The sequence below is a fragment of the Balaenoptera ricei genome, chromosome 11, assembly GCF_028023285.1.
Source record: "Balaenoptera ricei isolate mBalRic1 chromosome 11, mBalRic1.hap2, whole genome shotgun sequence".
Classification (NCBI taxonomy): Eukaryota; Metazoa; Chordata; class Mammalia; order Artiodactyla; family Balaenopteridae; genus Balaenoptera; species Balaenoptera ricei.
Genome location: NC_082649.1, coordinates 101,237,121 through 101,262,910, shown reverse-complemented (window position 1 = coordinate 101,262,910; position 25,790 = coordinate 101,237,121). Strand labels below are relative to the sequence as shown.

Below are 25,790 nucleotides of genomic sequence, written 5' to 3'. Positions count from 1 at the left end.
CAAGTACGCGTATTTATTTTGAAAAGCAAATGAGAAGGGAGCCTGGGTCCTTAATGAGCGCTTCTGTGGGGACGTAGAGTGTCAGAAGGGCTTCGTGTGAGGCTGACTTTGCCCTGCACTGGAGCTAGGGCTGCGGGTCAGCCCTAACGGGGGTGGAAATGAAGCTGGTTTTTACAGCCACTCCGTGTGACATTAAAGGCGCATCTGTGTGTTGCATGTGAGTGTTTTGCTAATGAAGTGTGGTACCTTTAAATAAAGGTCACGGGCCTGACCTCTGTTGTGTGGGTTTCTTGTTTGTCAGGCTAGAGGCATTTTCTCATTTTCACAGTTCAGCCGAAAACAAAGACCTCCTTATCCGAGCAGGGCGCTATGCTCTTAAGAGCTGACATCAGCCTTTTCCCAGCAGGCATCATTTCTGCCTTAAGAGTCTTTGCAGAGAGCTCGGAAGGCGGAGAACCGTCCTGCTACTGGCGTTGTTCTGGCCAAATGACACACGGGGTGAAGAAATGCCAAGCGTGCCAACAGTCAAGGCAGCAGAATAAAGGACCGTCATCGCGTGTCTGTTCTCATCTGCTCTGGGGACCTCTGGGCTCTTCCGTATCACAGAGCTTATAGAAGTGGGACGAGAACCTTGAAAAAGGGGGACTTCTTTACTAGAGAGGCATTAAAGAACCTTTGGGATCCATCAGAGAACTTTCATTAGCATGTGTAAAGACACTTTTTAAGAGGACACACTAAGATGGAAAAAAAGAAAAAGAGTGTTTTTAGGTTGATGGATTAAGTCAAAGGCGTTTGTTCAGAAGTTGAGGAAACAACACAACATAGGGTTTGGCCGGTTCCCCCTCCTGCCCTGATTCTCCAGGCGCCTCAGCCCTTTTTAGAGCGCTGTCTCCATGAAGGTGCATCTGTGCCGGGGACACAAACGGCAGCTATATTTACACACAGAGGATCAGTCTTGTTGCTTTGTGGCCACACAGACCTCGTCTTGTTGCAGCATGGAGCCGGCCTGTTCTGAGAGCATATCAAGTGCTGTCACTTCAGTAGATCCGACTGAGGACCAGAAGGAGGACTGCTCAGAAGTGTGCTTCGTGTGAGTGTCAGTGGTTCTTTGATTTTCCTCTCAGGTCTTGCTTGTAAACCCACCGTCTCCTGTGCTACCAGCGGCTGGCACACGGTGAGGTGGCGTCCAAGTCCCGCGTGCTGTGTTTGGTGTAATTTTTGTTTCATGACTGCCAGTGCTTTGGTCCCTTATCTTCTTTGCTAAATCTTTGGGTACACACACACACACGCACTCATGCAGCACACATTCTCTCTCCCTCTCTCCCTCCCTCTCCCTCTCTCTCCCTCCGCCTCTCTCTCTCTCTCTCTCTCTCTCTCTCTCTCTCTCTCTCTCTCTCTCTCTCTCTCGAAATTTCTCCACAGATTGTCTCCAAAGCATAATTAAAGAGCTCAGTGTTGCAGTAAGGGTTTGGGTCTGGCAGGAGCTAGAAACCTTGGCGAACAAGGGATCTGGATTCTGGATCCGAGCCTCCATGGCCCCAGCAGAGGCCCCGTGCACCGCAGACGAGAGGGGGATGGATTTCGCTACCGTGCTCTCCTCTGATTTCTCTGCCTCCTGCCTTGCTTTCCTTGAAGAGACCTAAGAATACAACTAACAGATCCACAGAGAAACCGGATCAGGGTCAAGTGGAAGCAACAAACCAACTCCTAGTTGGTCAGGTCGCTTTAGAAGCACGTCTGAGGCTGAACCCTCTTTGCTCCCCCAAACCTGTCCCTGTCGTTGAACCCGTCGAGGGAGGGTCGTGGGCTTTTCTAACTCATCGGAAGCCGTTTCCTTGTGACCACCAAGGTGACCCCTCAGGGGTGCGGGGCACTGCTGCCCGTCGAGTGCCTCAGGGCCCTCTTACCTCAAGATGCTCGAAGGACAGAGAGTGTTCCCCGGCCAGAGTTTGGGAAGCACCCAACCCGATCTCCTGAGTCTGCCTGTGTGGTTGGCGCCAGTCAGGCTCTGAGAGTCTGAGGTACAGAGACGTGGTTTAGCCCAGGGTTTCTCAAACGTAACTCGCCAGGGGATCCTCGGTTCCTTTCTCACGAGCCCTGTTAGCAGTATTCCCGGGGGGCATACTTGCCTAACAAAATGAGCGTTTTATTTGGTTTCAAGATTCTATTCTGAATGTGCAGACTCCCAGGGCTCTGGTGCCGCACAGCCTAGGTATGTGATGGCAGGATTGTGTGATCCCTTGATCTGGGGCTGTAGGGTGCCAGCTTTCATGCTCAGGGCTTTCAGCGAAGTTCAGTGAGGCCAGAGAGGTTGAGGAAGCCCGGGGCTCCGTTCTCCCTTGACCGTGTGCCCCTCACCTTCCTTCCTTACCCACCTCCTTCCCTCCGAGCTGTTTCTAGGGAGTGGATTGTCTCCACTTCCGTATCCATTCCTCAGTCCAGTGCCGTGATCCGGACCCTCAGCGTTAATGAAACTTCTCTCCCTCCCTCACTGGTGCCCTGCCGATCGCCAGATGCGGGGGGAACCTGATCCAGGTTATCTTATTTGACTTCCTGTTCCATGGAAGCCTCTTCTCCCTTGGTTTCCTTGGCCCCCTTCTTGCTTTCATTGGTTCCCCTCCTAGTTCTCTGGCTCCTCCATTCAGGATCTCTCAAAGGCTCGTCATTAATCCATCCTCCAGGGCTCCGTCCTTCTCACTGCACAGACCCTGGAAAGAAGTCACACGCCAGCTCATGGCTTGAATTACCACTAGAGGTGGAGGGTTCCTAGATCTTTATGTCTGACTGAGGCCAGACCTCCACACCCACAGAGCCGTCTGCCTTCCGGATAGTGTATGTGCCCCTCAGGCTCAGAGCTGCTCCACCAGACGTGACTTTATAGGCTCTTTCTCCTCCAGCGCTTGCCCAGGTCTGTCCCCCATCTTCATGGCAGGGCAGCCGTCCATCTTTCCACTTGCCCTGAAGTCACCTCTCTCTTCTTCGATCTGGTCTCCCATGTGTACTCTATCTCTGCCCCCTGTCAAATCAGTCTGCTGAATCTTTTCCACGAAGCTCCTGGCCTCGGCCATGGCTTAGACCCCCGTTCCCATGGCAGTGCCCTCCCTACTGGTCTTGGCACTTTGGTGCAGAAGAAGGTTCCCGAAGTCTTCCTCTCTGCGTGGAATTCTCCCGCGGCCCCCAGTCAGCTCCTGGGAGCGCTGAGCAGACCCCCGCCTGCAGGAGCTTCTGCGCTGCCTGCTGAGGTGCCGCCCACTGCTGTCCTTCCTCACTTTTCTTGCCTCCTTCTCTTGGCAAAGGGCGGTTCCTTCTGCTTCAAGGCGAACAGTTCTATGCATAGAATGATCACACTTTGCTGTCCCTTATCGTGTCTGTCCCACCGGGGCACCCAGCATAGTGCCCTGTGCCTTCTAGGTGCCAAGTAAATGTTTCCATGAAAAATGTGCCACTCTGAGGGCACTGTCAATGCTCTACCCTTTGGAAAGGATGGTAAGAATTGCTTTCTTTTTTAAAAAAAAAAAAATTATTTATTTATTTATTTATTTATGGCTGTGACGGGGCTTAGTTGCCCCACGGCATGTGGGATCTTAGTTCCCCGACCAGGGATCGAACCCGCGTCTCCTGCATTTGAAGGCGGACTCCTAACCACTGGACCACCAGGGAAATCCCAAGAATTGCTTTCAAATATGCAGTAAGCCCTGAGTGGCACCACTTCCTGTACGTCTGTTTTTTCTGTGTAGGCCTGATGTTTCATTCAGGGAACCCCTGGAACAGAGAATCGCACCGCCACCACTTGTCCTGCCTTCCTCCCCGGACCCCTGTTCCCCCCAGACAGAAACATGCAAATCCCTAGTCCCTGGGCACGTGCACGCTTAATAATCTGAATCACTGGCTCTGCCTGAGATGCTGGCTTTGGGTCAAATGCTCTTATCCCAGTGCTGACCCTGAGTAATAAGCCTTCAGAGTTTACTGTATGAATGAATTTTCCCCCGCTCCCCCCTCTGTTTATATTTCTTCCTGTGCGTCTTGCTCTGATCCCAGGGTGAGCATCAGGTAAGGTGTATAGAAATGAGAAATCCAGTTCAGGTGGGTGCACCTCGCAGGTCAGAGGGATGGCCAGACACTTGTGGGTGTAAAGAATAGTTCTGTCCATGCTAGAAAAGCCAGCAGATCTCTGCTCGGGTGTTTATTACTTCTGGAGTTTTTCAAATCTACCTAAAAAGTTCTCAAAGCCAAAGCGTTTTCCAGCCATCTCATAATAGAGCTGTGGTGTGCATTTTATTTGTGTGCGACCACTTTGGGTGCTAGCTCTAGGGCAAGTTATGTCAAGTGAGCGCAGTGCAGGGGCCCCGTGTTCTAACCGTGTAACACGGGTACATGGTGCTGATGCCCTGCGGCTCTGTGATCGGCGTGCATTTCTTGAGAGCCTCCGTGGAGGGCACGGCAACGCTCGCTGAGGGGCAATGGCTCTGGCTCATTTTTGACGGTAAGATAAAGTCCGCGTTACGTAGGGTGACCTTCAGGCACTTTGGTGACCTGTCCTAAACTCCCTTTCCCAGAATTATTCTCAGTAGATGGCCCTCTTGGACTATCCATTGTCAGAAGCCTCCTTTACCATCATTATGTTAAAAAGAAGTTATCTGAATCCCCGCCATTATACGCCTTTGAGCAAGCTCCACGTGGTGTGAGAAGCGATTCTCCCCCAACTCACGGTGGGCAGTCTGGGTTGTTCACCTGCTTTGGAACTTCCATTCTGAGGCTAATATTTGAAACCAGCATTTTCACTGCCCGGGGCATCTTAATGTGTGCCGTGTGGCCCTCGCCGTGTCCCAGGTTCCTCTTCACACCCCCTGTGTCAGGGTTCCCAGCCTCCCTGGTTGCCTGTACTTTAAATCTTTCTAAACGTGCCACCAAATTTGGTGAGCGTCTGACCTGCCATCCTCCCCAACATTTCATTTTGGGAAAAGTTCAGATCTACAGAAACATTAAACAACTGGTACCATGAGCACCCACGTATCGTTCACTAGCTTCACTAGTTGTGAATATTCTGCCACATTTGCTTTCTCTTTTGTACGTGTCGTAGACAGTGGTGCGATCTAACGTAGTACATGTGTTCACATTCGAGAATGCCCTCTATGGATGTTTTCCTTCACATTCAGGGTGCAGTTGGGCGCCACACGTTGCATTTTGTTGTTGTGCCTCCCAGTGATCTTTGATCTAGGAGAGCTTTCCCCATGCTGCGGGGTGGATGGTGGTGGTGTTGGGGGACGAGGGAGGCGGGGTCCCAGGCAGGGGCAGCCCTGATGTCACTCCTTGGGAAAGTCGCCCTTTGGAACCAGCCAGACCGACAGCAGGGGCCTCTCTGTCCACACTGGGAGGGATGACGTTGTACGTGATAAATAAAGCACGTATTCAGGATGTGCGTGTGGTTGTTACGTGGGGGCAAGGGTGAGTTCAGAAATGGACAAGGCAGAGGGAGAGAAGTCAAGTTGAAGGAGGAGACGAAGCGACTGGAACAGGATGTGGCTGAGCTGTAAGGAACAGATGTAAATGTCCCTGCCTGCTCCGAGATAACTCAGCAGCTTTTCATATATTTTTATCGCTGCCCCACAGGCTTATTTCTGTTTCTAGCCAACAATCCCAGTGGTTTTACTTACAAAAAAAAAAAAAAAAAGCAACAACCCAGCACCTTCCCTCATTCGCGGCAAAGGTGGGGCGTTGCCCTACTCTCCTCCTCCCTAAACCTGCAAAACTCTAATAGACCGCTTTCCTGTGAGACCCTCGGTTTCTTAGATATAATTGATTCGAAGCTCAGGTGAAGTCTCTTAACTGTGAAAACTGGTAGCATTTGGGGGAGTGGAGAGAGGGTTCTTCTGATTTTCAGTAGCGAATTTGATGTCTAATAAAACCGACCTAAGAATTTCTGAGACTCGACGTTAACTCCTTGGGGGTGCCATGATGGAGACCTAGACAGTGGCTGTGGGGTTTCTCACCCGAACTTGGAGCGCCTATTGGGCTGGGTGGGTGGCAGGGTCTCCCAGGCGGGCACCTCGCCCCGGTGTGGGGCTGGGGGCAGGGGGTGCCTTCCTCCTCCTGTTGCCCAGGTCCCGGGACACCTTATTTTTTCCTTTTTGAGCATTGGTTGTTTGACTCTTCTTTCATTTCCAAGAAATGTAGCAGAGTATCCTTCCAGTAAATTCCCCCACTTAGCCTAAGCTAGCCGGCCTTGTTTTATGTTGCTTGTGACCAAAAGAACTTGTTAACAAATACAGATAGTGGGGCTGTTTACAATGTTTCGCTATTATTTGTGATACTTCTGGGGCTGTCTCTGTACATCCATCCTTGTTCACATCTCGTATTCCCCCTGTTTCTAGAAGTGGAATTTCTGGGTCGGACGGCGCCCATTTCTGCTTCCGTGCACCCTGCCAGCTCGTCTCTAGTAGGTTAGCTGACTGACATTCCACTGGCAACTCTGTGCATGTGCCTGTCACCCACAGCGTCACAAAGGTGACTGTTAATGTGTATTTAATTTTTGCAGGTTTCATAGGAGAATCATTGTGGTAACTTGTCTTTTTTTTTTTTTTTTTCTTTCTGCTACTAGGAAACTTGAATGGTCTTTTCATATTTTCATTGACCATTTGGATTTCTTCTTTTGTGACTGTTTCTATCTTCTTTTTAAAAAAATTTAGGGCATTCATCTTGTTTCTATTGCTGTGTTATAACTCTGCTTATTAAGGACCCTCCATCAGATGAGTTAGGAAAATAACCACTCCTAATTTGTTATTTGCTTTTCACCTTTTCTGTGTTTTTGGAATACAGATTCTTTAAAATTTGGAAGTGGTCGAATCATTAAACCTTTTCTTTAATGGAAAAGGCTTCTAAAGTGTACTAGAAGGGAGCGAAATGTGCTGCCTAGTACCTTGGGACACACGCCTAGGCTGTGTGTGTTGACGGTGGGATGATTGTATGTGCTTAATACATGTTAGTTGTGCAACGAAGAGATGTATATTGTGTGTACGTTGCTTCATTCCTTCACTTACCCAGCACTTCCTGGGTGCCTGCTTCTCTGGCGGCATTCGGTGGGGGGAATGAGGGTGGGCTTGGAGGAGCCCTCCCGGGCCTGAGGAAATTTTGGGGGCGGCGATGTGCAGGGCAGAGCCCCAGGAACGGGGGCCCTGCCACCCCCCACCCCCGCCAGCGTTTCTGGATTGTCTGCTTATTCTCCCCTCCCACTTCGAGGACATTTTCCACAGTTGCACTGAGCATCCTGAGTGGGCAGAGGGCTTTTGGTGTTTGTTTTAATGGTCTCTTGTTGGGTACCATCAGCAAGCTCTGAAATCAAACGTTTCAATTCTGGTTTTATTTAACCATTTTACCAGATGTTTCCTGTGGTTCGATAGATGTACCATTTACTTGAAAGTTACACTCCTGAGAGTTTGAATGTTATGGACACCGTTGCTATAGACAATGATTCGGTCAGGGCAGGATCTGGGAGACAACTTTCGCATCATTTTGGGGTTGAAGATGTGTTTTTCCCCAGAACAGTAATGCCATCTTCATCATCAGCTTTTATCTTCTCTGTTACCGTTCTGATCTCTAGTTTATAAGAGACTGTAACCGGTTGCTCGGAATTTATTCCCCTAAACACCACTGTGCCGCCGCGGGTAGTACTTTCTGAAAGCAGCTGGACCCGGGTACATCTAGGTTTTGTCTGTAAAACTCACCTGGGTCGGAAAGAACTCAGGTAGCGGGCAGGCGAAAGTTCGAATTGGCCAGAAATGGGACTGAGGCTGTCTCCTGAGGGCTCCCTGATGCTGGGCGGGGTGAGAAAGCTGCAGACGTGGCATCTTTTGCACCCACCCCAGGCCTGCGGAGACAGACCCGGGACCGCGGTGGCACCTTTACCGTCCCCGGCTCTCTGCGGCCTGAGCCCCCGCAGAGCGGAGCCTCTCAGCCAGGCTTCTGCCGGCGGGAGGAAAGCAGAAGGAAGTCGCTCCCGACCAGGCACGAGGGAACCTGGGGCATTTCGACCCTCCTGCCGTGGGGGGGTGGGGGGGGACCGTGCGGGGCGGCGCTGCTCCTCGCCCCCTCCCCCCGCAGCAGCCCGCCGGCCTCTCTGGGTTCTGCTGGGCCTCGATTTAGAGAGTTTTATAAAAGCCTGATGTTCTGGCAGACGGGGAGACAAAGAAAGAGGAAATGGCATGCTGTCCTCCTGACAGCGGATCTCTTTTCTCACGGACTGGGACCGTAACGATGCGTGTCGCCTTCTGGCAGGAAAGCCTCTGTGAACGAACCTCGGCCCGGCCCGGCCCGGCCCCCGAGCCTGGCCCTCGCGCGCGGGCGGCGGCCCTCACCTTGCCGCCTCCCCCGGCGGGGACTTTTATTCTGACGAGCCTCCCGCCCATCCAGTTTTGCGCCTGGACCGCCTGCCAAGTTTGGGAGGCCCAAGGCTTTCTTGTGGGAGGACGCTGGGCTGTCTTCATGCTCTTTGGCAATGATTAAAGTGAGGTTAGTACCAAAAACCCTTTCATTTTATTCCCTTATCCTTGCTTTTGCAAACCAGATGGCAACCCTGTATTTTCAGCTGTAATTAATTTAAACTCTGCGGCAGCAAGGCTGGGAGAGGCGGCACTGCCTGTGCTCAGAAGGGCAGCAGTGACTTTCCTGCTCATCTCTCTCCCCTCACCAGGCGGCCCCTTGTCCCAATCAGATCCCCGTCGTATCCGGTTTCTTCTGCGAGGGGCCTGGAGAGAGAGGGCTCTTAAAGGGGCCGCAGCCCCGCCACTGCGAGCCGAGGGGCTAACGCACATGGGTAATTGTTGCCTTAATGGGGTGGAAGCAGCCAGGTTCCAGGTGACCGCTGACCTGCTGTTGCCGGGCCGGGCCATCACCTTGACCGACTGCAGACAATGATGCACGGTTGGTGAGGCTGCAGCTTCGGGGAGGACAGAGTGCTTTTTCTTCCCACTCAGTTCAGCCGCCAGGATCGCCTCCAAAAGGGGGTATGTTTTATGTTTAACATTTATTCTTAAAGAAAATGACAAGGCAAATGAAAGCACTTGGGCACAGTTGAAGTCTGGAGGTTCCGACCTCAGCTGTGTGACCACTGCCCTCCGTGGAGAGGGTGCTGGAGGCCCTCCTCTGTGAGTTGCTTTAGGGCATGGGACCCACTGGAGAGGAGGCCCCTCCACAGGCCTCAGGACACGGGGCTCTTGTCCCGTCTCTCGGGAACTTGCCACGTAACTCGGCAGCGGCAGCGAGCAGCCTCCTCCCTCCTGGCCCTGAAAGGAAGCTGAGGTTCAGATGCAGACCGAGAGGTCGCCCGCCGGCCCGGGAGCCGGTGTCCAGGCGCCCTCACCTGTCCGCACGGCAGGCCATTTGAGGGCCACACTTGCAGGGCAGCGAGGAGGGGCTGCAGATTGAGGCAGATCTGTTAACAATGACATGTGTGCGGGACACTCTGTAGAACTGTACGCTGATGTCACACAAATGGTAGCTATTACTGTTCTTAACACTAGCCATCCTTAGATGGCTTGAAGTCATTTTCAGAGGCCCATAGTGAGAAATGAGAACCGCAAATGTGTAGCTTGTGAGTCTCCAAATGCTCCCTGGCGCTGACCACACCCCTGACTGCAGTCCCCCGAGTGTGTGCCTGGAGCTGCAGGGTTGGGTGAGCTGGTGATGGATGGTGTTTGTTTATTTAACTTTTCACGTCAAATGCTTACATTATTCTTGAGCATTTCTCTCATGAACCACTTGCACTGTGTTTACAGAGACTTGTGTTTGTGTTGTTGTTGTGAGCCAGACGTATCCTTTCGGAAACCTATCATTTTTCTCGAGTAGAGAGGGACATTTACTACCAATGATTTGTCAAAACGCCTAAGGACTGAGAATTAAACACAGAATTACCATGTGATCCAGCAAGTCCACACGTGGGTGTAGACCCACAAGAAGTGAAGGCAGGGACCTGAAACCGGTATCTGTACACCTGCCCGTGTTCACAGAAGCATGATTCATGGCAGCTGGAAGGTGGGAGCAACCCAGTGCCCGTCAAGGAATTAATAGATCCATACCATGGATTATTATTCAGCCTTAAAAAAGGAACATGCGGTTCTGGCACTTGCCACCGCATGGATGAACCTTGAAGACATTATGCAGAGTGAAATGTGCCAGTCACAAAAGCACAAAGAGCGTGTGATTCTTCTTGAGTGAGTGTCACATTCGTAGAAGCAGTGAAGAGAATGTGGTTGCCAGGTGATGAGGGAGGGAGAACGGGGAGTTCGTGTTTAATGGGTACAGGGTTTCACTTCGGAAAGATGAAAAATTTCTCGATATGATATGGGTGGTGGAGATGGTTGCACATTCAGTGTGAATGTGTTTAATGCCACTGAACTGTATATTTTCAAATGACTAAAATGGTAAATTTTATGTGTGTTTTGCCACAGTTTTTAAAAAAGATTTTAAAACCTTCCAAAGACTAATGATTAACTTTGGTTCAATTGAATAAACAATAACGCATCTATTATGTGTTCAGCCTTCGTATTCCGTGCTCGGCTGGGATGAACATTGTGTCAAGAGGGGGTAAGAACTTGAAGGACAGACGTTCAGCTGTCAGGATGTGACCTTTGGGGCCTCATGGTGGGGAGTGGCAATGTGAGGACTCTGGGGCGTGGTCATTTTAATTTAAAGGGTGGTTGGGAGTCACCATTGCCATTTGGTGTGGGAGGTGCTTGTGAAAAGGAAAGGGGTGCGTCACTTGAGGTATTTGGGGATGGCAGTCCTGGATTCTCCGAAGACATTTTTAGAATCATCCACTCAGGAGTTTGCGGGGGAGATGCTATTTCAGTGTTGACCAGTCATGAGGTTCCCCTGGGTTCCTTTTCCAGGTCCCAGGTTTGGGATTAAATATGATTTTAATAGCCAGGTGTTGGGGACGTTACAGTAAAACTAAGCAGACACTATAGGGAAAGTCAGTTCTGAATCCTCTGAAGAGTTTGAAAATAAGAATATTTGTCAAGAAATGCATTTTTGTAACTTGGAAAATGAAGTAAGCCATCAGTATTGGTTTTTTTTTAGATCCCTTGGGAACTTTGCTTCAAGAATAGAGATTGGTTGGTAATTTGCCTATCAGTTGCCAATACATTAGTAGCCTTTCTAAGCACCGGAGAGTCCTCGAAATAACCTTTAAGAAATTCAAATCATGTTCTTATCCTGTAATCTAAGTAAAGAGAAACAATGGCTTAGCTAACCTTTTCCTCTAGTTTTTGAAAAGATGGAGTTCAGCCCAGACCACACGGATGCTCAGAGGGGATTAATGCAGTACATAATGTGCTCTCAGATGGAAGGTCCCGAAGGCCCTTTACTAATGATAATTTTATTATTAATAATCATAATAACTAATAATTTAATAGTAACAGTAGTAACTATTTTAAAGAATATTTGGTAGATGCCTCAGTATCTTCTATTAAATGAATATTTAATTACTTTATATACTCAATACTTAAATTCTCAAACTTTTTAATATAGTTTTGTAGTAATTTAATTCAGTAAGTAATTTAATTTTGCCTGCAAAGTTTCTGATGTCAGTCAGGGTAGGTGGGTGGTTTTAAAAGAAAAACTCGCTTTCTAATTTTTGTTCAGTGTAGAATGAATATGTTGAATTAGAGCTTATCCTCTATTGTCAAGAAGTCCACGGCTCCAAAATATACAAACAGCTCATGCAGCTCTGTATCAAAAAAAAACAAACAACCCAATCAAAAAATGGGCAGAAGATCTGAATAGACATTTCTCCAAAGAAGACATACAGATAGATGGCCAAAAAGCACATGAAAAGATGCTCAACATCACTAATATCAGAGAAATGTAAATCAAAAGTACAGTGAGGTATCACCTTGCATCATTCAGAATGGCCATCATCAAAAAGTCTAAAACCGAATGCTGGAGAGGGTGTGGAGAAAAGGGAACTCTCCTACACTGTTGGTGGGAATGCAATTTGGTAACAGCCACTGTGGAAAACAATATGGAGATTCCTTAAAAAACTAAAAATAGAACTACCATATGATCCAGCAATCCCACTCCTGGGCATGTATCTGGAGAAAACCATAATTCAAAAAGACACATGCACCCCAACGTTGATTGCAGCACTGTTTACAATCGCCAAGATATGTAAGCAATCAAAATATCCTTCGACGGATGAATGGATAAAGGAGATGTGGTACATATATACAATGGAATATTACTCAGCCATAAAAAAAGAACAAAATAATGCCATTTGCAGCAACATGGATGGACCTAGGGATGATCATACTAAGTGAAGTAAGTCAGAGAAAGACAAATATATGATATCACTCGTATGTGGAATCTAATTTTTTAAAAATTGGTACCAATTAACTTATTTACAAAACAGAAACAGACTTACAGATATCGAAAACAAACTTATGGTTACCAAAGGGGGAACATGGGTGGGGGGGAGGGATAAATCAGGAGCTTAGGATGAACACAGACACACTAATATATATGAGATAGATAACCAACAAGGACCTACTGTACAGCACAGGGAATGCTACTCAGTATTCTGTGATAACCTATATATATGTTTAACTGAATCACTTTGCTGTATACCTGAAACTAACACAACATTGTAAATCAACTATACTGCAATAAAATTAAAATTAAAACAATAAAGAAGTCCACAGAATAATTTGGAACTGGTTACCGCCACCGTCGGGGCTGGACGCTGGGAAGGTACTTGCATTCAGGTGTAGGAATGCGACTGTGTGTGGGTATGTGAAGGGCAGGAGGGAATTGCAGCAAACCAAATAGCACATGGATGAAATGTGCTGCTCTGTCTTTGGCAGGCATTCGCATGTGATGCAGACGTGTGCAGTAACTCATTTATCTCTCTCTTTAGCCAATACAGGGCCACAAGTATAGCTGAATTTAATTAAAAAAAAAAAAAAAAACGAGTAGGAGGATTTTAGGAGACTACACATTACTATGGGACCAGGCTGCTGGCAGAACTGTTGTGTCTTGGGTCGTGCTGTTCCGGGTGGAGTCCTAGTTGACTACAGGTCTCAGAATCATCCTGATTTCGATGTTCTATTCTGTTGACCTTGTTTCTTATTAGACCTTCTGCACTGACTTTTGGTTTAAAATGTGCTACGTAAATTGAAGGGAGTTATCTTTTCTTGTGCGCTCTGTTCTTTAGATTTCCTCTGGAGTATTATACCTAGTTCTGGGTACCACACTTAAAGATGGATGTTACTTTGGAGAGTGCGTGGAGGTGGGTGACAGGATGGTAAGGTGTTAGGATGGTATTAGGGTCATTGGGAGGGATTCTTGTTGGGTGAAGAGAATTCTAGGCATGGCAGGGCTGACACAGAAGCAGTTTTCCAGTAGTTGGAAGAAGAAATAGACTTCGTTGAATTTTTCCAAAGAGCAGACCGTCAGTCAAAGAATCGTACTGGAACGTCGATAGTAGGGGAGGGCCTTTCATCGAACCCTTCCAGGAGTTGAGTGAATTGCGCGGAGGGGGAGTAAGCGAGTGCCCTACCCTGGGGGTGTGTGAGAAGCAGCCGCAGGGCGCCATGTGAGGACGCCGATGTTCGCAGCCCGCTCTGGGGTTCACAGACGACCCAGCACGAAGCTCTCTTCCTCTGAGTAGGACAAAGCATCCACTCTCTTCACTAAACAGTGTGTAATGGCTTCCAGCGATTTGTCACAGAATGTGGAGTAAAAGCTAAGAGTGAGCCTTCGGGAGAATTTGAATGGAATCAGAAAGCGGGCCCGGTCCCCACCCAGAAGAAGGGAGCGGAAATGACACTGGAGGTGTTTGCAGACCGCTCCTTCCTGGTGGCCTTGCGGGGGCTGGGATTGGTTCTCCAGTGACCCTTGGGCCAGATGCCGCCCTGAAGCTTCATAGGTTCCTGTCTTATTCAGACCAGTTGGTGCTGCTTTTTCCTAAGAATCCGTTTGCTTTTTGGTTGGTTCATTCATGAGTCAGATACTGTGTGTCCGGCACTGTTCTCCACGCTGACTCGTGGGGGCTTCGGAGCAGGGCGCTGGGCAGGAGGTCTGTGGGTCTCAATGTAGGCATGTCTGGAAGGGCCACCGTGTCTCCGCTCTGAGTCCCGGGCTGGTGGACGGCTCGGAAGGCGAGTGCACCTGCCTTCCTCCTGCCTGAGCAGTTGGTTCCACGCTCCACATTTCCAGCATAAGGAAGGCTTTGTCAGGGGATCTTAGAATCGGGCTGAGGGCTGTGTGTGGGTGCAGGGAGCTGCGTGTGGGTGCGGGGAGCTGCTGCCTTGACCCCAGCAAAGCTGCTGCAGACACCGTCCATTTAAAAGCCGCTCTGGGACTTCCCTGGTGGCGCAGTGGTTAAGAATCCGCCTGCCAATTCAGGGGACATGGGTTTGAGTCCTGGTCCGGGAAGATCCCACATGCCGTGGAGCAACTAAGCCTGTGCGCCACAACTACTGAGCCTGTGCTCTAGAGCCCGCGAGCCACAACTACTGAGCCTGAGCACCACAACTACTGAAGCCCGCGCGCCTAGAGCCTGTGCTCTGCAACAAGAGAAGCCACCGCAGTGGGAAGCCCACGCACCGCAACGAAGAGTAGCCCCCGCTCGCCACAACTAGAGAAAGCCCGCGCGCACCAACAAAGACCCAACGCAGCCCAAAAAAATTAAAATATAAATAAATAAATAAATTTATTAAAAAAAGAAAAAGCCACTCTGGACCGTCTCTGTGGGCAGATGCCTCAGCGTCACCCCTTTCTCCCTCACCCAGCCGTCCCAAGTGGTTGGATAGCCGAGCAGAGCAGCGCCGCAGTGACACCCCTGCCGCTGTGCGGCGGGACAGACGCGCTGCCCCAGGTCTGTGTGCGTTGCAGACACTGTAGCTGTTGTGCGGAAGGAGAGACACGATGTTTCTATCCCGTCTCTGGTGCAAGGACTTCGATGCCAAAAACAGGAGAGTGGTTGTATTTTTTTTTTATATCATTCATCGAGAGTATACATAATGACAAAAATGACTTACACATTTAGTAGCAGTAGGAGTTTTAAATTAATTTGTATTTTATTCGTCTCAGCAACATCTCCCTTCATCTGAAATGAATGAGTGTACACGTGTGGCCCGCGTGATCCGTTGAGTCCGTAAGCAGAGCTCAGGCTGCACGTGGTCCCGTGCTGCTCCCGCCGCCCGCGGGTGGGCGCCCGCCGTGCTCGTGGCAGCCGCGGCCCACCCAGGTTGGGGGAGGAGGGGCGGGGGGCTTTCCCCGTCGCCTTCTCAGGGTTGACCTCTTTTCTAAAACTTCGGCTTCTCCTCTTGTCTCAGCTAACGGTGGAAAACATGCACAGACTGTCCTAGTCGAAGAAAACTAGTCCCTTATCTTCATAGAGTTGAGCTGCTGGCAGAGGGGCTCCGGGTGGTGGGCCGACATCCCGGGTCTCGCCCTCTCTGCGCGGCAGGTTGGGGAGCCCTGACCCCCCAGGCGAAGCAGGCGCGAGTGCTGGCCCTGTTCTCGGGGCCGGAGCGCAGCATCTGGCTGCCTGGCCTCGGGGCCCACCGCGAGGAGAAGGGAAAGCAGAGGCCGAGCAGACGACCAGGGAGGAAACCGAAACACGAGGGGAGCGGACCCAGCACCGGCAGCCGCTGGCCAGCTGAGGAGCCCCAGCACAGGACAGACGGGCCTGCCGCGGGCGTCACATCCCGAAATAACGTTTATAATAAAGATCCCAAGGCACCAAGAAAGAAAAGAAGTCAACTGTAGGATGTTTCAGACGGGTTTCTAACTACAACAGTTTTAAAATATCTTGTGTCTTAAGACTTACGTGTCGGTTATTTAGAAGCTTCACAGAAGTGGCCGCCGTGGGCCCAGGTGACGGCTGTCGGGTGTCCTGGGCGCCCTGGGTCCCCACGCGGGTCTGCGCAGTGACTGTGCCCGAGGGGAGAGAGAGCCACTGTCTGGGGGACAGAGCAGGGCAGGAGGAGCGGGAGGAGCAACCACAAAACGCCCACTGGAGGCCAGGGCGGCCACGGCGTCTCGGGGCCGGACACTGTGGGGCCGTCGGTGGTGCTCTCTCAGTGCCGCTCGGTCTTGAGGGCGGCGATTGGAGACCCTTGACTCAGCTACAGAGACAGGGTCCAGTGAGGACGGCCGAAGCCTTCCTCAGACACGCCTGTCCTCTCCCTTACCCAGAGCTGGTCATGCTCCCTCCAGCACCGAACAGCGGGCAGCAATTGAGGCAGGAGGGGGAGGGCTGGCCTGATGGGAGCCCCCGTCCCGCCCCCGCCAGCCTGTGCCCTGGGTGCGCCGCTTCTCGGCTCCGTCTCCCTCCTCCTGCCCTGGGAAGGGTTCGGGCACCCCTGAGGCTGGCGCGGGCGGTGGGGAGAGAAGGCGGGCGTCGAACGCAGCTGGCCCGGGCCTTGGGGTTGGTTATCGACGGGCCCATCCGCGCAGGACTGAGGAGAAGGTGTGCTGGTTCGTTCTCTCTCTGCCTGCAGTGGTCCTGAGCTGCACGGCTGGGAGGATGGCGTGGCTGATGAGGGTCTGCGGTCCTGTACATCGGGGCGGGCGGATGCCTTTTCCTGGCTTCCTGAATTGCACTTGGAGGAGCAGTCGGGGGGGGCAGCTGGCCCTCCAGCTTCTCACCGGCAGGCCTGGCCTCACCCACTTTGTCACCTCTCAGTGCTGATTAAATGTCCTTGTGATGACAGGCATGTGTGACTAGGACACCTCAGGTCTGGTGGATCTTAGGGGCCTCTGAAAATGTCCAGAGCAAGCTTCAAAAAAACTGGGGGGGCGTGGAGGAAGAGATTAATTACAGATGAAGCAGAAAAAACATGGATGTGGAGAATATCTAAAGAAGTAAAAGCATTGGGGGTAAAAGCCATGGAAACTGTATTAGTTTCTGGGGCTGCCGTGACCAAGTACCACAGACTGGGTGTCTTCAACAAGAGGAATGTATTTCCTCCCGGTTATGGAGGCTGAAGTCTGAGATGGCGCTGAGGGCAGGGTTGCCCCTTCCGAGCGCTGTGAGGACGGCTTGTCCCAGGCCTCTCTCTCAGCTTCCGGTGGCCTCGGGCATTCCTTGGCTTATAGATTGCATTCTCCCTACGTCTTCACATCTCACGTCATCTTTTCTTGGTGCATGTCTGTCACTTTGTCCAATTTCCCCTTTTTAGAAGGACACCAGTCATTGGCTGAGGGCCCACCTTAATGCCCTCATCTTAACGTGATTCTCTGCAAAGACCTTGTTTCCAAATAAAAGCACAGGCACTAGGGTTGGGTCTTCAGCATCTTTTGGGGGCAGGGGACACAATTCAACCCATAACTGATAAAAGGTAATTGAAAGAAGAAAGTGGAATGGCTAACAAATGTATGAAGAGGCCCTCAGTTGCGCTGGTGCCAGACGTGACCGAGGACGCAGTGGTGGCAGGAGGGCAGTGGATGCCGGGTCCTAAGGGGCTCCGGCAGCACCTGCTGGCCCTGAAGGCGGGGCGCCCTGCAGCCAGAAGCCTTCCCTCCGAAGATGCACCTGGCGGCACCCAGACGCAGGAATGTAAACGCCGTGGGATTGTTGATAACTAGGAAAACCCGACACGGCCAAACCGCCTCTCGGGCAACAGTGGATCAACAAACTGGTGGATTCCTGTGAAGGAATCCTGTATGGCAGGTGACGAACATGAATGAACCGGATCTCTAGGCCAGAAACACGTGAGGGGAAAAAGCCCGGCTGTTAAGTACATACAGTGATGGGAGTGTAAAATGTGCTGCTCAGATTGACAGATACGTTCACAGGTGGTCAGAGGACAAAGGCTCAGATGGGAAGAATCTCCAAATACAGGCCAGCGGGTGTATCTAGGGATGAAGAAGGGGCAGGGGCCTGGGGGGCGTGAAGGAGGACCATGCTCTGCGGCTTTGATCCTTAGAGAGGGAAGGAAAGATCTGAAGCAAATGGGATGGTGCGGTTTCATCTGTCAGTTCTGGGTGGTGGGTACAGGGGTCTTCGTAGTTTTCTCTGCATCCCTCTCTCGAGACGGGGAGGTGAAAAGGAGAGGCTTTGGAGCCAAATATAAATAGAACCCTTGTACTGTGCTAGTTTTGCAACCTTAGACAAGTGACTTAACCGCTCTGAATCTCAGTGTACACGTCTATACGATGGAGATGCCGATGCTTGCTTTGCAGCGTTGTGGTGGATTTAATACGGTGATAACGGTAACCACCGTCAGTAAAGCGTAGCTGATGATAATAAAGATAATCCAGGTAAGCAGTTTACTCGGAGGGATTCGCCAGCTCGTAACGCTCTCTCTTCCTGGGCAGGTCTTTCTGAGGGCAGCGATGCAATGGATGTGCTTCTCCCTGGCACTGCAGGCCACACATGTCATGGGGCAGAGCCAGTGAGGAGTGTGCCGCTTAGTTCCAGGTAGTGCGTTTTGAAATATGAACTAGCAGAAAGGGGGGTGCTACCTTTGTGAGAGTTAGTGGGGGGGGGGGTGGCGTGTCACTCGGGTGGAAAGATGGGGCAGGGATGTAATCAGCCAACTGCACGGCCCTCCGTGCTCAGGTCGGGTTCCCTTGAACCTTGGATGCAGTAGGGCTGTGGCTTTTTTCTTGATTATTAAGTGAAGTTAAGTGGTGGCAGGTGTCATGTATGACACAGTCTTCCCCCCAGTCAAAGGCAGAGACAGGTGCCCCCGTGTCACTGCCGAGCCGGACGTGCTGGGCACTGCAGCAGACAGACCCCAGTCCCTCTGTGTCTTCAGGATGCTCTCTCTGAATGCCAGTATTTCTCAGCTTTTTCCGGCCCATGACACACAGCTCACCATTCTGTACCAGGAAGGGCACTTCTGCCTCGCCTCCCACCCCCTCGCCATGCCAACGCCTTCCCTCCACACCACACACCCTGGCGGCGCTGTCTTGCCCCGCCGCTTCCCGTCTGAAATTGGTACCTTGGAGTGACGACACTGAACCAGGATGTCCTGGACACACCCACGCGCCCTCCCGCCTGGTTGGAAAGCAGTGAATTCTGCTCACAAGGAGAAAGAGGGAGTGATGCGGGAGGTTTGGATGACCTGGGGGACATTTAGATGCGGGGGGAGGGGAAACAAAAGATGGGGAAGGTAGTGAAAGGGAGAAACTATTTCACAGCTATTTATGGCTGATGTTTAAATGCTCCCTAAATTCTGCATTTTTCAGAAAAAAGTCTTTCCTGTTGGGAATTTCCTCTGAAATTGCCTTAATTCCCTTTCGTTCACCGAAGATCCTAACTGTACTCACACATGATATGTGTACTTTAATAGTTCACTTAGGGGCTTCCCTGGTGGCGCAGTGGTTAAGAATCCGCCTGCCAATGCAGGGGACACGGGTTCGATCCCTGGTCCCAGAAGACCCCACATGCCACGGAGCATCTAAGCCTGTGCGCCACAACTACTGAGCCTGCGCTGTAGAGCCTGCGCGCCACAACTGCTGAGCCCGCGTGCCACAACTACTGAAGCCTGTGCGCCTAGAGCCCGTGCTCTGCAACAAGAGAAGCCCGCGCGCCGCAATGAAGAGCAGCCCCCGCTCACTGCAACTAGAGAAAACCCGCGCACAGCGACGAAGACCCAATGCAGCCAAAAATTAAATAAATTAATTAATTAAAAAAAAAAAAAGTTCACTTAGTGAATGGTGGTTAAAACACCCTCTCTGTGCTCAGCCCCGTGCCTTGCACTGGGGACCGCGCAGAGCGTGCGGGGTAGGGGGCCTTGCAGGGCTGTCCCCTCACGCACGCGCAGGCCCCCACCATGCCCTCCGGCGCTGCGGTTTGGGGGGTCAGGGAGGGCCTCCTGGAAGCTGGGGATGGAGGGGTGGGTGATGCAGGGCCTGGGGTGAGGATGGTAAGCGTTTATCGTCCTCACCTCGGGCCTCTTTTCTGTGAGACAGGGACGGGGCCATCTACTTGATCCACGTCACAGACCCAGCAACTCAGCAAGTAATGGCGGGGGAGAGACATTTTCTGGTTTTAATTTTTTAAAATTATTATTGTTTTTAATTGTAGTGCATACAGTGTACCATTTTAGCCGTTTTTAAGTGTACAGTTCAGTGGCATTAAGTATCTTCTCTGAGGAAGCTTTCTAAACTTAAAGATGCTTTAACAACTTTATTGTGATTCGTGTTGGGCCGTGAGGGTGAAGGTTTGTTACCATCCTGTCGGTTCCCAGAGGGCGACGCTTGCGTGAGGGATGCAGAGGAGAGGGAAGGTGGGTGAGTCGGAGTCGGGGCTCGGTCTTTGCCGTGACCCTCATGGGCCCTGCTCCCTCCTTCCTTGAACCTCCATATACACCTCACCCTCGTGCACAGTGGGTGTTGCCAACACCTCACCCTCGTGCACAGTGGGTGTTGCCAACACCTCACCCTCGTGCACAGTGGGTGTTGCCAACACCTCACCCTCGTGCACAGTGGGTGTTGCCAACACCTCACCCTCGTGCACAGTGGGTGTTGCCAACACCTCACCCTCGTGCACAGTGGGTGTTGCCACAGACCTTCAGTCCACTCCTGCCGGGGGTGTTCTGCGTCCCATTGGCCGGGACACCCTGTCACCTCCGGGATGTTCCTGTTTTACGGGAGCCTGGGCCCGCGCGGGGGACACGGGGGCCGGGCTGGGCCGAGGGGCCTACAGCATGGGGACCCCCGGGGCCCCAGAACATTTCCTCCAAAGCACTAAGTAAAATGCCTCATCCCCACATCCCTCCCCTGTGCTAAGAATTCAGACTCCCTTTGGTTTAGTTAATTGCTGGCAGGAGGTAAGGAATTTAGTTGAGGCCCGAGATTGTCAAGTAAGACCTTCCCAAGGGTTTCCTTCAGCTCTGAGCCCCGCTTGGTTGAAGGGCGGGAAAACCTCACGTTGATGAGTGTGCAAGTGGATGCACTTTCCTCAGTTTCAGTGCCTGGAGTTGAGTCTACTTTTCCCTGGACACTGGGGACATTGCTGGCTTCTCGCCTCAGGGCAGAGCGGCAGCACGTGGCACCCATTTCCCGGACACCTTTTTGCTTTTGAGCCCCTTCCCATTTTCTCTGTGGAAACGCCCTCCCCAGGGTGAGGATGGGTCCCGGGAGGGGCCGTGGACCCCAAGCCTCCTGTCATCGGCTGCTCCTCCGCGTCCGGCCCCCCGTGCGAGCCCTCTGGACTCTTTCCCGAGCAAACGTCGTCTTTAACGAGAACGGAGGCGCCGCGGGGCTCGCAGGCAGGAAGCGTGTGGTTTGGGTCCGGGAGCACATGACGCCCCGGGAAGCAGCGGAGCCCGGGGTATGAGTCACTGGGGGAAGGAAAACAACGTCTGTCTTCAAGCTCCGGGAACCGGGAAAATGAGCTGGAAATCTGAGTAATGTATAATTTTACTAAAATTAACCAGCGAGGTCTTCAGATGGTTTCTGGGTGTTTCATTGTCTTTTCCGGTCCTTGATGCCTGCTGCGTCCTGCCTGCAGGGGCCCATTCTCCCGTTCGCTCCCCGCGGGTTGACCTGGGACAGTCCCCTCCGCTCCTCGGGCACCCGGCTGCGCCGTGCAGTGTCGCAGCGCTGCGTGGTGCCGGGTGTGAGCACCGGCGCCGCCCGGGCGACTCCCAGCCTTCTGCCCGCTCCTCCCCTCCCGGTGCTGCGGTTGTCACGGGGGAGCTTGTCGCCCCTGCCCATGGTCGTGAGCCCATGAGAAGGGCTGAGTCTTCCTCTCTGTAACCGTCAGAAAATAGGGGCTCAGTTAACATTGGTTGAATATCGTGGGGCCTGAACTGGACGGAGGCGTGTTCCGAGTGACCTGTCCAGCCCCTGAGTTTGCAGAGTTCGTGACGTGACCTCTAGAAACCTCATTTTGGGGGGGAGGTTCCCTGACACAATGACGGACCTCACTGTGTCAGGGAAGCAATTCACATAGCTCATCAAACACTGAATTTTATTCAAATTTAGATGGCAACCTGATGCTGGAGATAACTCTGTGTGACAACGTAGTCTTTTCAGACACTGGTCACCTGTATATTCAGTAATAAATACCCGTTCAGGGAAAAGCCAGCTTATCTTGGGTTTGAGGGGCCTGAAGCCCGTCGAGCCAGACGTCCCTGCTCTGTGACGTTCTGCAGGGGCGTTCGGTGTTTGCGGTCACGACCGCGCAGCCCTTCACCGCAAAGGCCTGTAATGTCATCTGAATCGTCACAGGAAGATGAAATTATGGACAGGCTGGTTTCAGAATTAAGTGCTTTTTTTCTTTTCTTTTTCTGTTTTTGCTATTGTAATTCTTTGAGAATCGCCAGGATCCGTGTGGTGTGTGTGGGACATCTCATCTAGACTGTGACCAGAACATACTTCTTTGATTGTCTTCATGGGTTGGAAGTTTATTCTCTGATTGCTTCTAAGTCATTTTGTATAGTCGACCAGAGAATAGTGCGGGGCCGGCGGGGGTGGGGTGGGGGGACACACCCATAAATTACATGCTGTGCCTTATGCGGGTCGTTGCCCTGTAGTTGATGAACTGAACTTACAGCTGATTTGGTTCCACTAATGTCCATTGATCCCTCCACTGTCACAGAAGTCATTGCCACATTTTTAGTTAAAATACTTGCTCCTTTGTTATGAAAGAAAGACTGCTCTGGCAGCAGAGAACACGGCGGATTTAAGGGCTGAGACCTGAGGCACAAAGAACCCCTGGGCGGGGGGTGAGACCTGGGCCGCGAGTTCCTGGGCTTCTACCGCGAGGCCCACCTCTACCGGGCGGAGTCATTCTCGTTCTCAAGGAGACGCAGCGTGTGACGTTGCCCCTAGACGAGATCCATCAGGTTGCAGGCAGGGCCCGTGCTACCGCCTCATCTGGGTCCCACTCGGTACCTGCCCGTGGTTGGACTTTCCTACGGCAGGGCCCTCCCGCTGGCGCGCCAGGCTCTCTACGCTCCACACCAGCCTGATCGCCACACCGTGAGCCAAACACCACGGCTCGCGGGCCAGTAGCCTCGGCCAGTGACAAGACTGCACTGGGTCTCGGTCCCCTCGTCTGGGGCGGGGGTGTTTACAGCCTCCCCTTCTCAGTGCTGTTGGGAAGACTGAATGAGCTGAGGCCAGTGGAGCCTTAGAACAGGACCCGGCAGGTAGGAGGCATTGGGTTACTGTGGCATCATCACCACCTTCATCCTTCTGAAGGCAGATCCTGGTCAAACCAAGCCAGCCTGGAGCACACAGGTGAGTGGAGTTTGTTGGAGAAGCGCTCAGCCAGACCGCCGAGCGGGGGCTGCCGTCTCGTCTGGGTGGAGCTGTGGAGCTGACTCTGGACCCTGGGAAGGTGCTTCTCCTCAGCACCCACCTGGGTTAGCATCCTGGGCCCTCAGTTACCGGTAGGCTATTCGATCAGAGCCTCAGGCGGCGGGGTGATGACTGTGAAATATTTACCCACACCAAAGTGAGGGATGAGATGATCAGTGTGAGTGTCTCACCACGGTCGCCAGCCCCCTTGCCTCCCAGAAGCGGCCAGGTTTTCCTGTCTGAGCGCTCACTCCTCTCTCTCAGGAACAAGACGGCCAACGGGGACTGCCGGAAAGACCCCCGGGAACGGAGCCGCAGCCCCATTGAGCGAGCCGTGGCCCCCGCTGCGAGCCTGCACGGCAGCCAGCTGTACGCGTCCCTCCCCAGCCTCGGCATGGAGCAGCCCCTCGCGCTGACCAAGAACAGCCTGGACGCCGGCAGGCCGGCCGGCCTCTCGCCCACCCTGACCCCGGTGGAGCGGCAGCAGGTACGCCCTTGTCCAGCGGGGCTCGGCCGGCGGCCGGCAGTGGGTGCGGGGGCTTGGGGGACGGAGGGCGGCGTGGAAGGAGGGCGGTGAGAGACGTGGGGAGTAACCCCGCCCTCGGTTCTGTACTGAGGGTGGTTTTATTTCTGACCTGGGCCTGCCTAGGCCTCGCCCCTTGGGACTAATGGCCTCAGGCGAGACTTAATGTCTTTGGGGCTTAGTTTCTTTGCACGAGGCGGGGTTGGTCCAGACTAGCTGTGTTTCTAGCAGTCTTCCTCGGCAGCCGTGTTTAGGGGTCAATGTAATAATCCTAATAGGAATCCTACGTTAACCCGTTACAAGGCCGCATGGATGGAGTTCAATGCCAGGTTGCTTTGCTTTGGGCTGGAATCCTATAAAGTCAGTGGTCACAGTGGCTCTTAGCTCCTGCTGGTCAGAAACCTGTGATTGGCAGACAAGGATTTTTTTTTTTTTTTAAGGAAATTAAGTTGTTACTTAATAAACACAGATTGCTTGGTACGAAAAAAGACTTTAAAAAATGGGGTTCCTGGGGGAAGAGCTAATAAAAGGAGGCATTAACCTTGAGGTTCAGAAACACTGCATGAACCCACGGCTTTCCTCTCTGAACCTTGGGGGCCTGTGACCCCGTAGGTCCTCACTCAGTGTTTGCTTGAGACTCTGGGACGCAGACAGCGAGCAGAGGAGGTGCTGGGGCAGCCGCTGTGTCCCCTGCCCGCCCCTGGTGCTGACCCAGTCTGTGGCCCCTGCTTGGGAGGGGCCCCGGGCGTCGGGCGAGGTTGCGCTGGTGCCTGTGGTTCCCAGTGAGGCCGAGGAGCGGTTGCGCTTCCTACCCTGGAGCCCAAAATCACAACCCTGTTTGTTTCCTTTGTTCTTTTAACAAAACTGCGTGGACACTTGCTTTGTGTAGGGAGTGTGTTAGAAACTGGTCAAGCTGGATGCGGGCGCTCACAGTTTGAGTCTGGAGGAGGCAGGGAGTCAAATAACTGAACTCTTACTGTATGAATTGGTGAGAACCAGGGTGAGTTATCACGCAGTGAACACTCCCCAGTGCTGCTGCGCCCCGGCGCTGGGAGGCCCTGGAGCTACAGGAAGGAAGGGAGTTATACTGGGAGGGCCCGGGGCGTCTCCCGGACCCAGGGTCGTGGGTACAGCCAGGCTCAGGAAGCAAGGGCCGGCTCTTGCCTGGGCGAGCAGATAGGAGGCAGGACCCTCCTTCCTCCCCTGGCCCCGTGCCTGTCTCTGCATCCTTTTCTCTCTCTGCTTCTGGATCACATGGCCAGCTCGGCGTGGCCGTCCCCCAGCTCCTGAGCTCAACTTGAATCTCCTCCTGAGTCGGCCTCGGTAGTTGAGCCGCAGCCTGAGGCAGATCTCCAACCTGGCCACGGGGCGAGGTCACTTATGAACATGGCTGCACAGCCCCATCTCGAGGGTGGAGGGCACGTCACTACAAGAGGGCTGGCGGGGAGATCACGGGCTCGGGGGTTGAAACAGACCCTTCAAAAGGTGGGCTGCACACTGCAGGCTGTCCTTCAGGTGCGGCATGACCAGCACCTGCAGGGCGGGACTCCTGGACGTGACCACGGGCCAGGCCCCCACACCCATCTCAGGCGATGCTCCACGCCCCTCAGGTACGAGTCTTCCTGTTTCATACGCAAAGAAATGGAAGCTTAGAGGGCTGAAGGTCCTGCCTGCTGACTAGAGCTGGTTCACCCAGGTCCACCCGGCCTCAAAGCCATATTCTCTCCTCTCTGCCATTGTCGTCCACAGGGGGGGGGGGTGTCACACCGACTCTCTTGGTGGCTCCGTCCCATTGCTCATGTGTGGAATTAATAAAGCCCCAGATTCTTTGTTCACGTGCTGCTGCTAAGCTGCATCTTCCCCCATCCTGGATGTGTGGAATTTCTTGTTAGACCCAAGCACATCCCCGCTCACCTGTGTGGGTACAGATCTTCATCACAGACGTGTTCTTATCATTCCTGTTCACTTCCCATCACAGGAAGGTTTGATGTGCAGACTTCACAGTGGC

At 52.5% G+C, this 25,790-nt stretch overlaps 1 protein-coding gene across 9 annotated transcripts in view; it reads left to right on the top strand.

Moving 5' to 3' along the window:
• VGLL4 (vestigial like family member 4) overlaps positions 1–25,790 on the top strand; it is a 273,405-nt gene that overhangs the window by 243,121 nt on the left and 4,494 nt on the right. For 7 of the 9 annotated variants that reach the window (XM_059940386.1, XM_059940387.1, XM_059940388.1 and 4 more), the window contains one exon: positions 23,524–23,746. In XM_059940386.1, the coding sequence (XP_059796369.1) occupies positions 23,524–23,746 (223 nt within the window). Of the gene's footprint in view, positions 1–495; positions 1,091–8,441; positions 8,506–23,523; positions 23,747–25,790 lie in introns of those variants that run through there. The other 2 variants (XM_059940397.1, XM_059940398.1) reach the window with 2 other exon arrangements.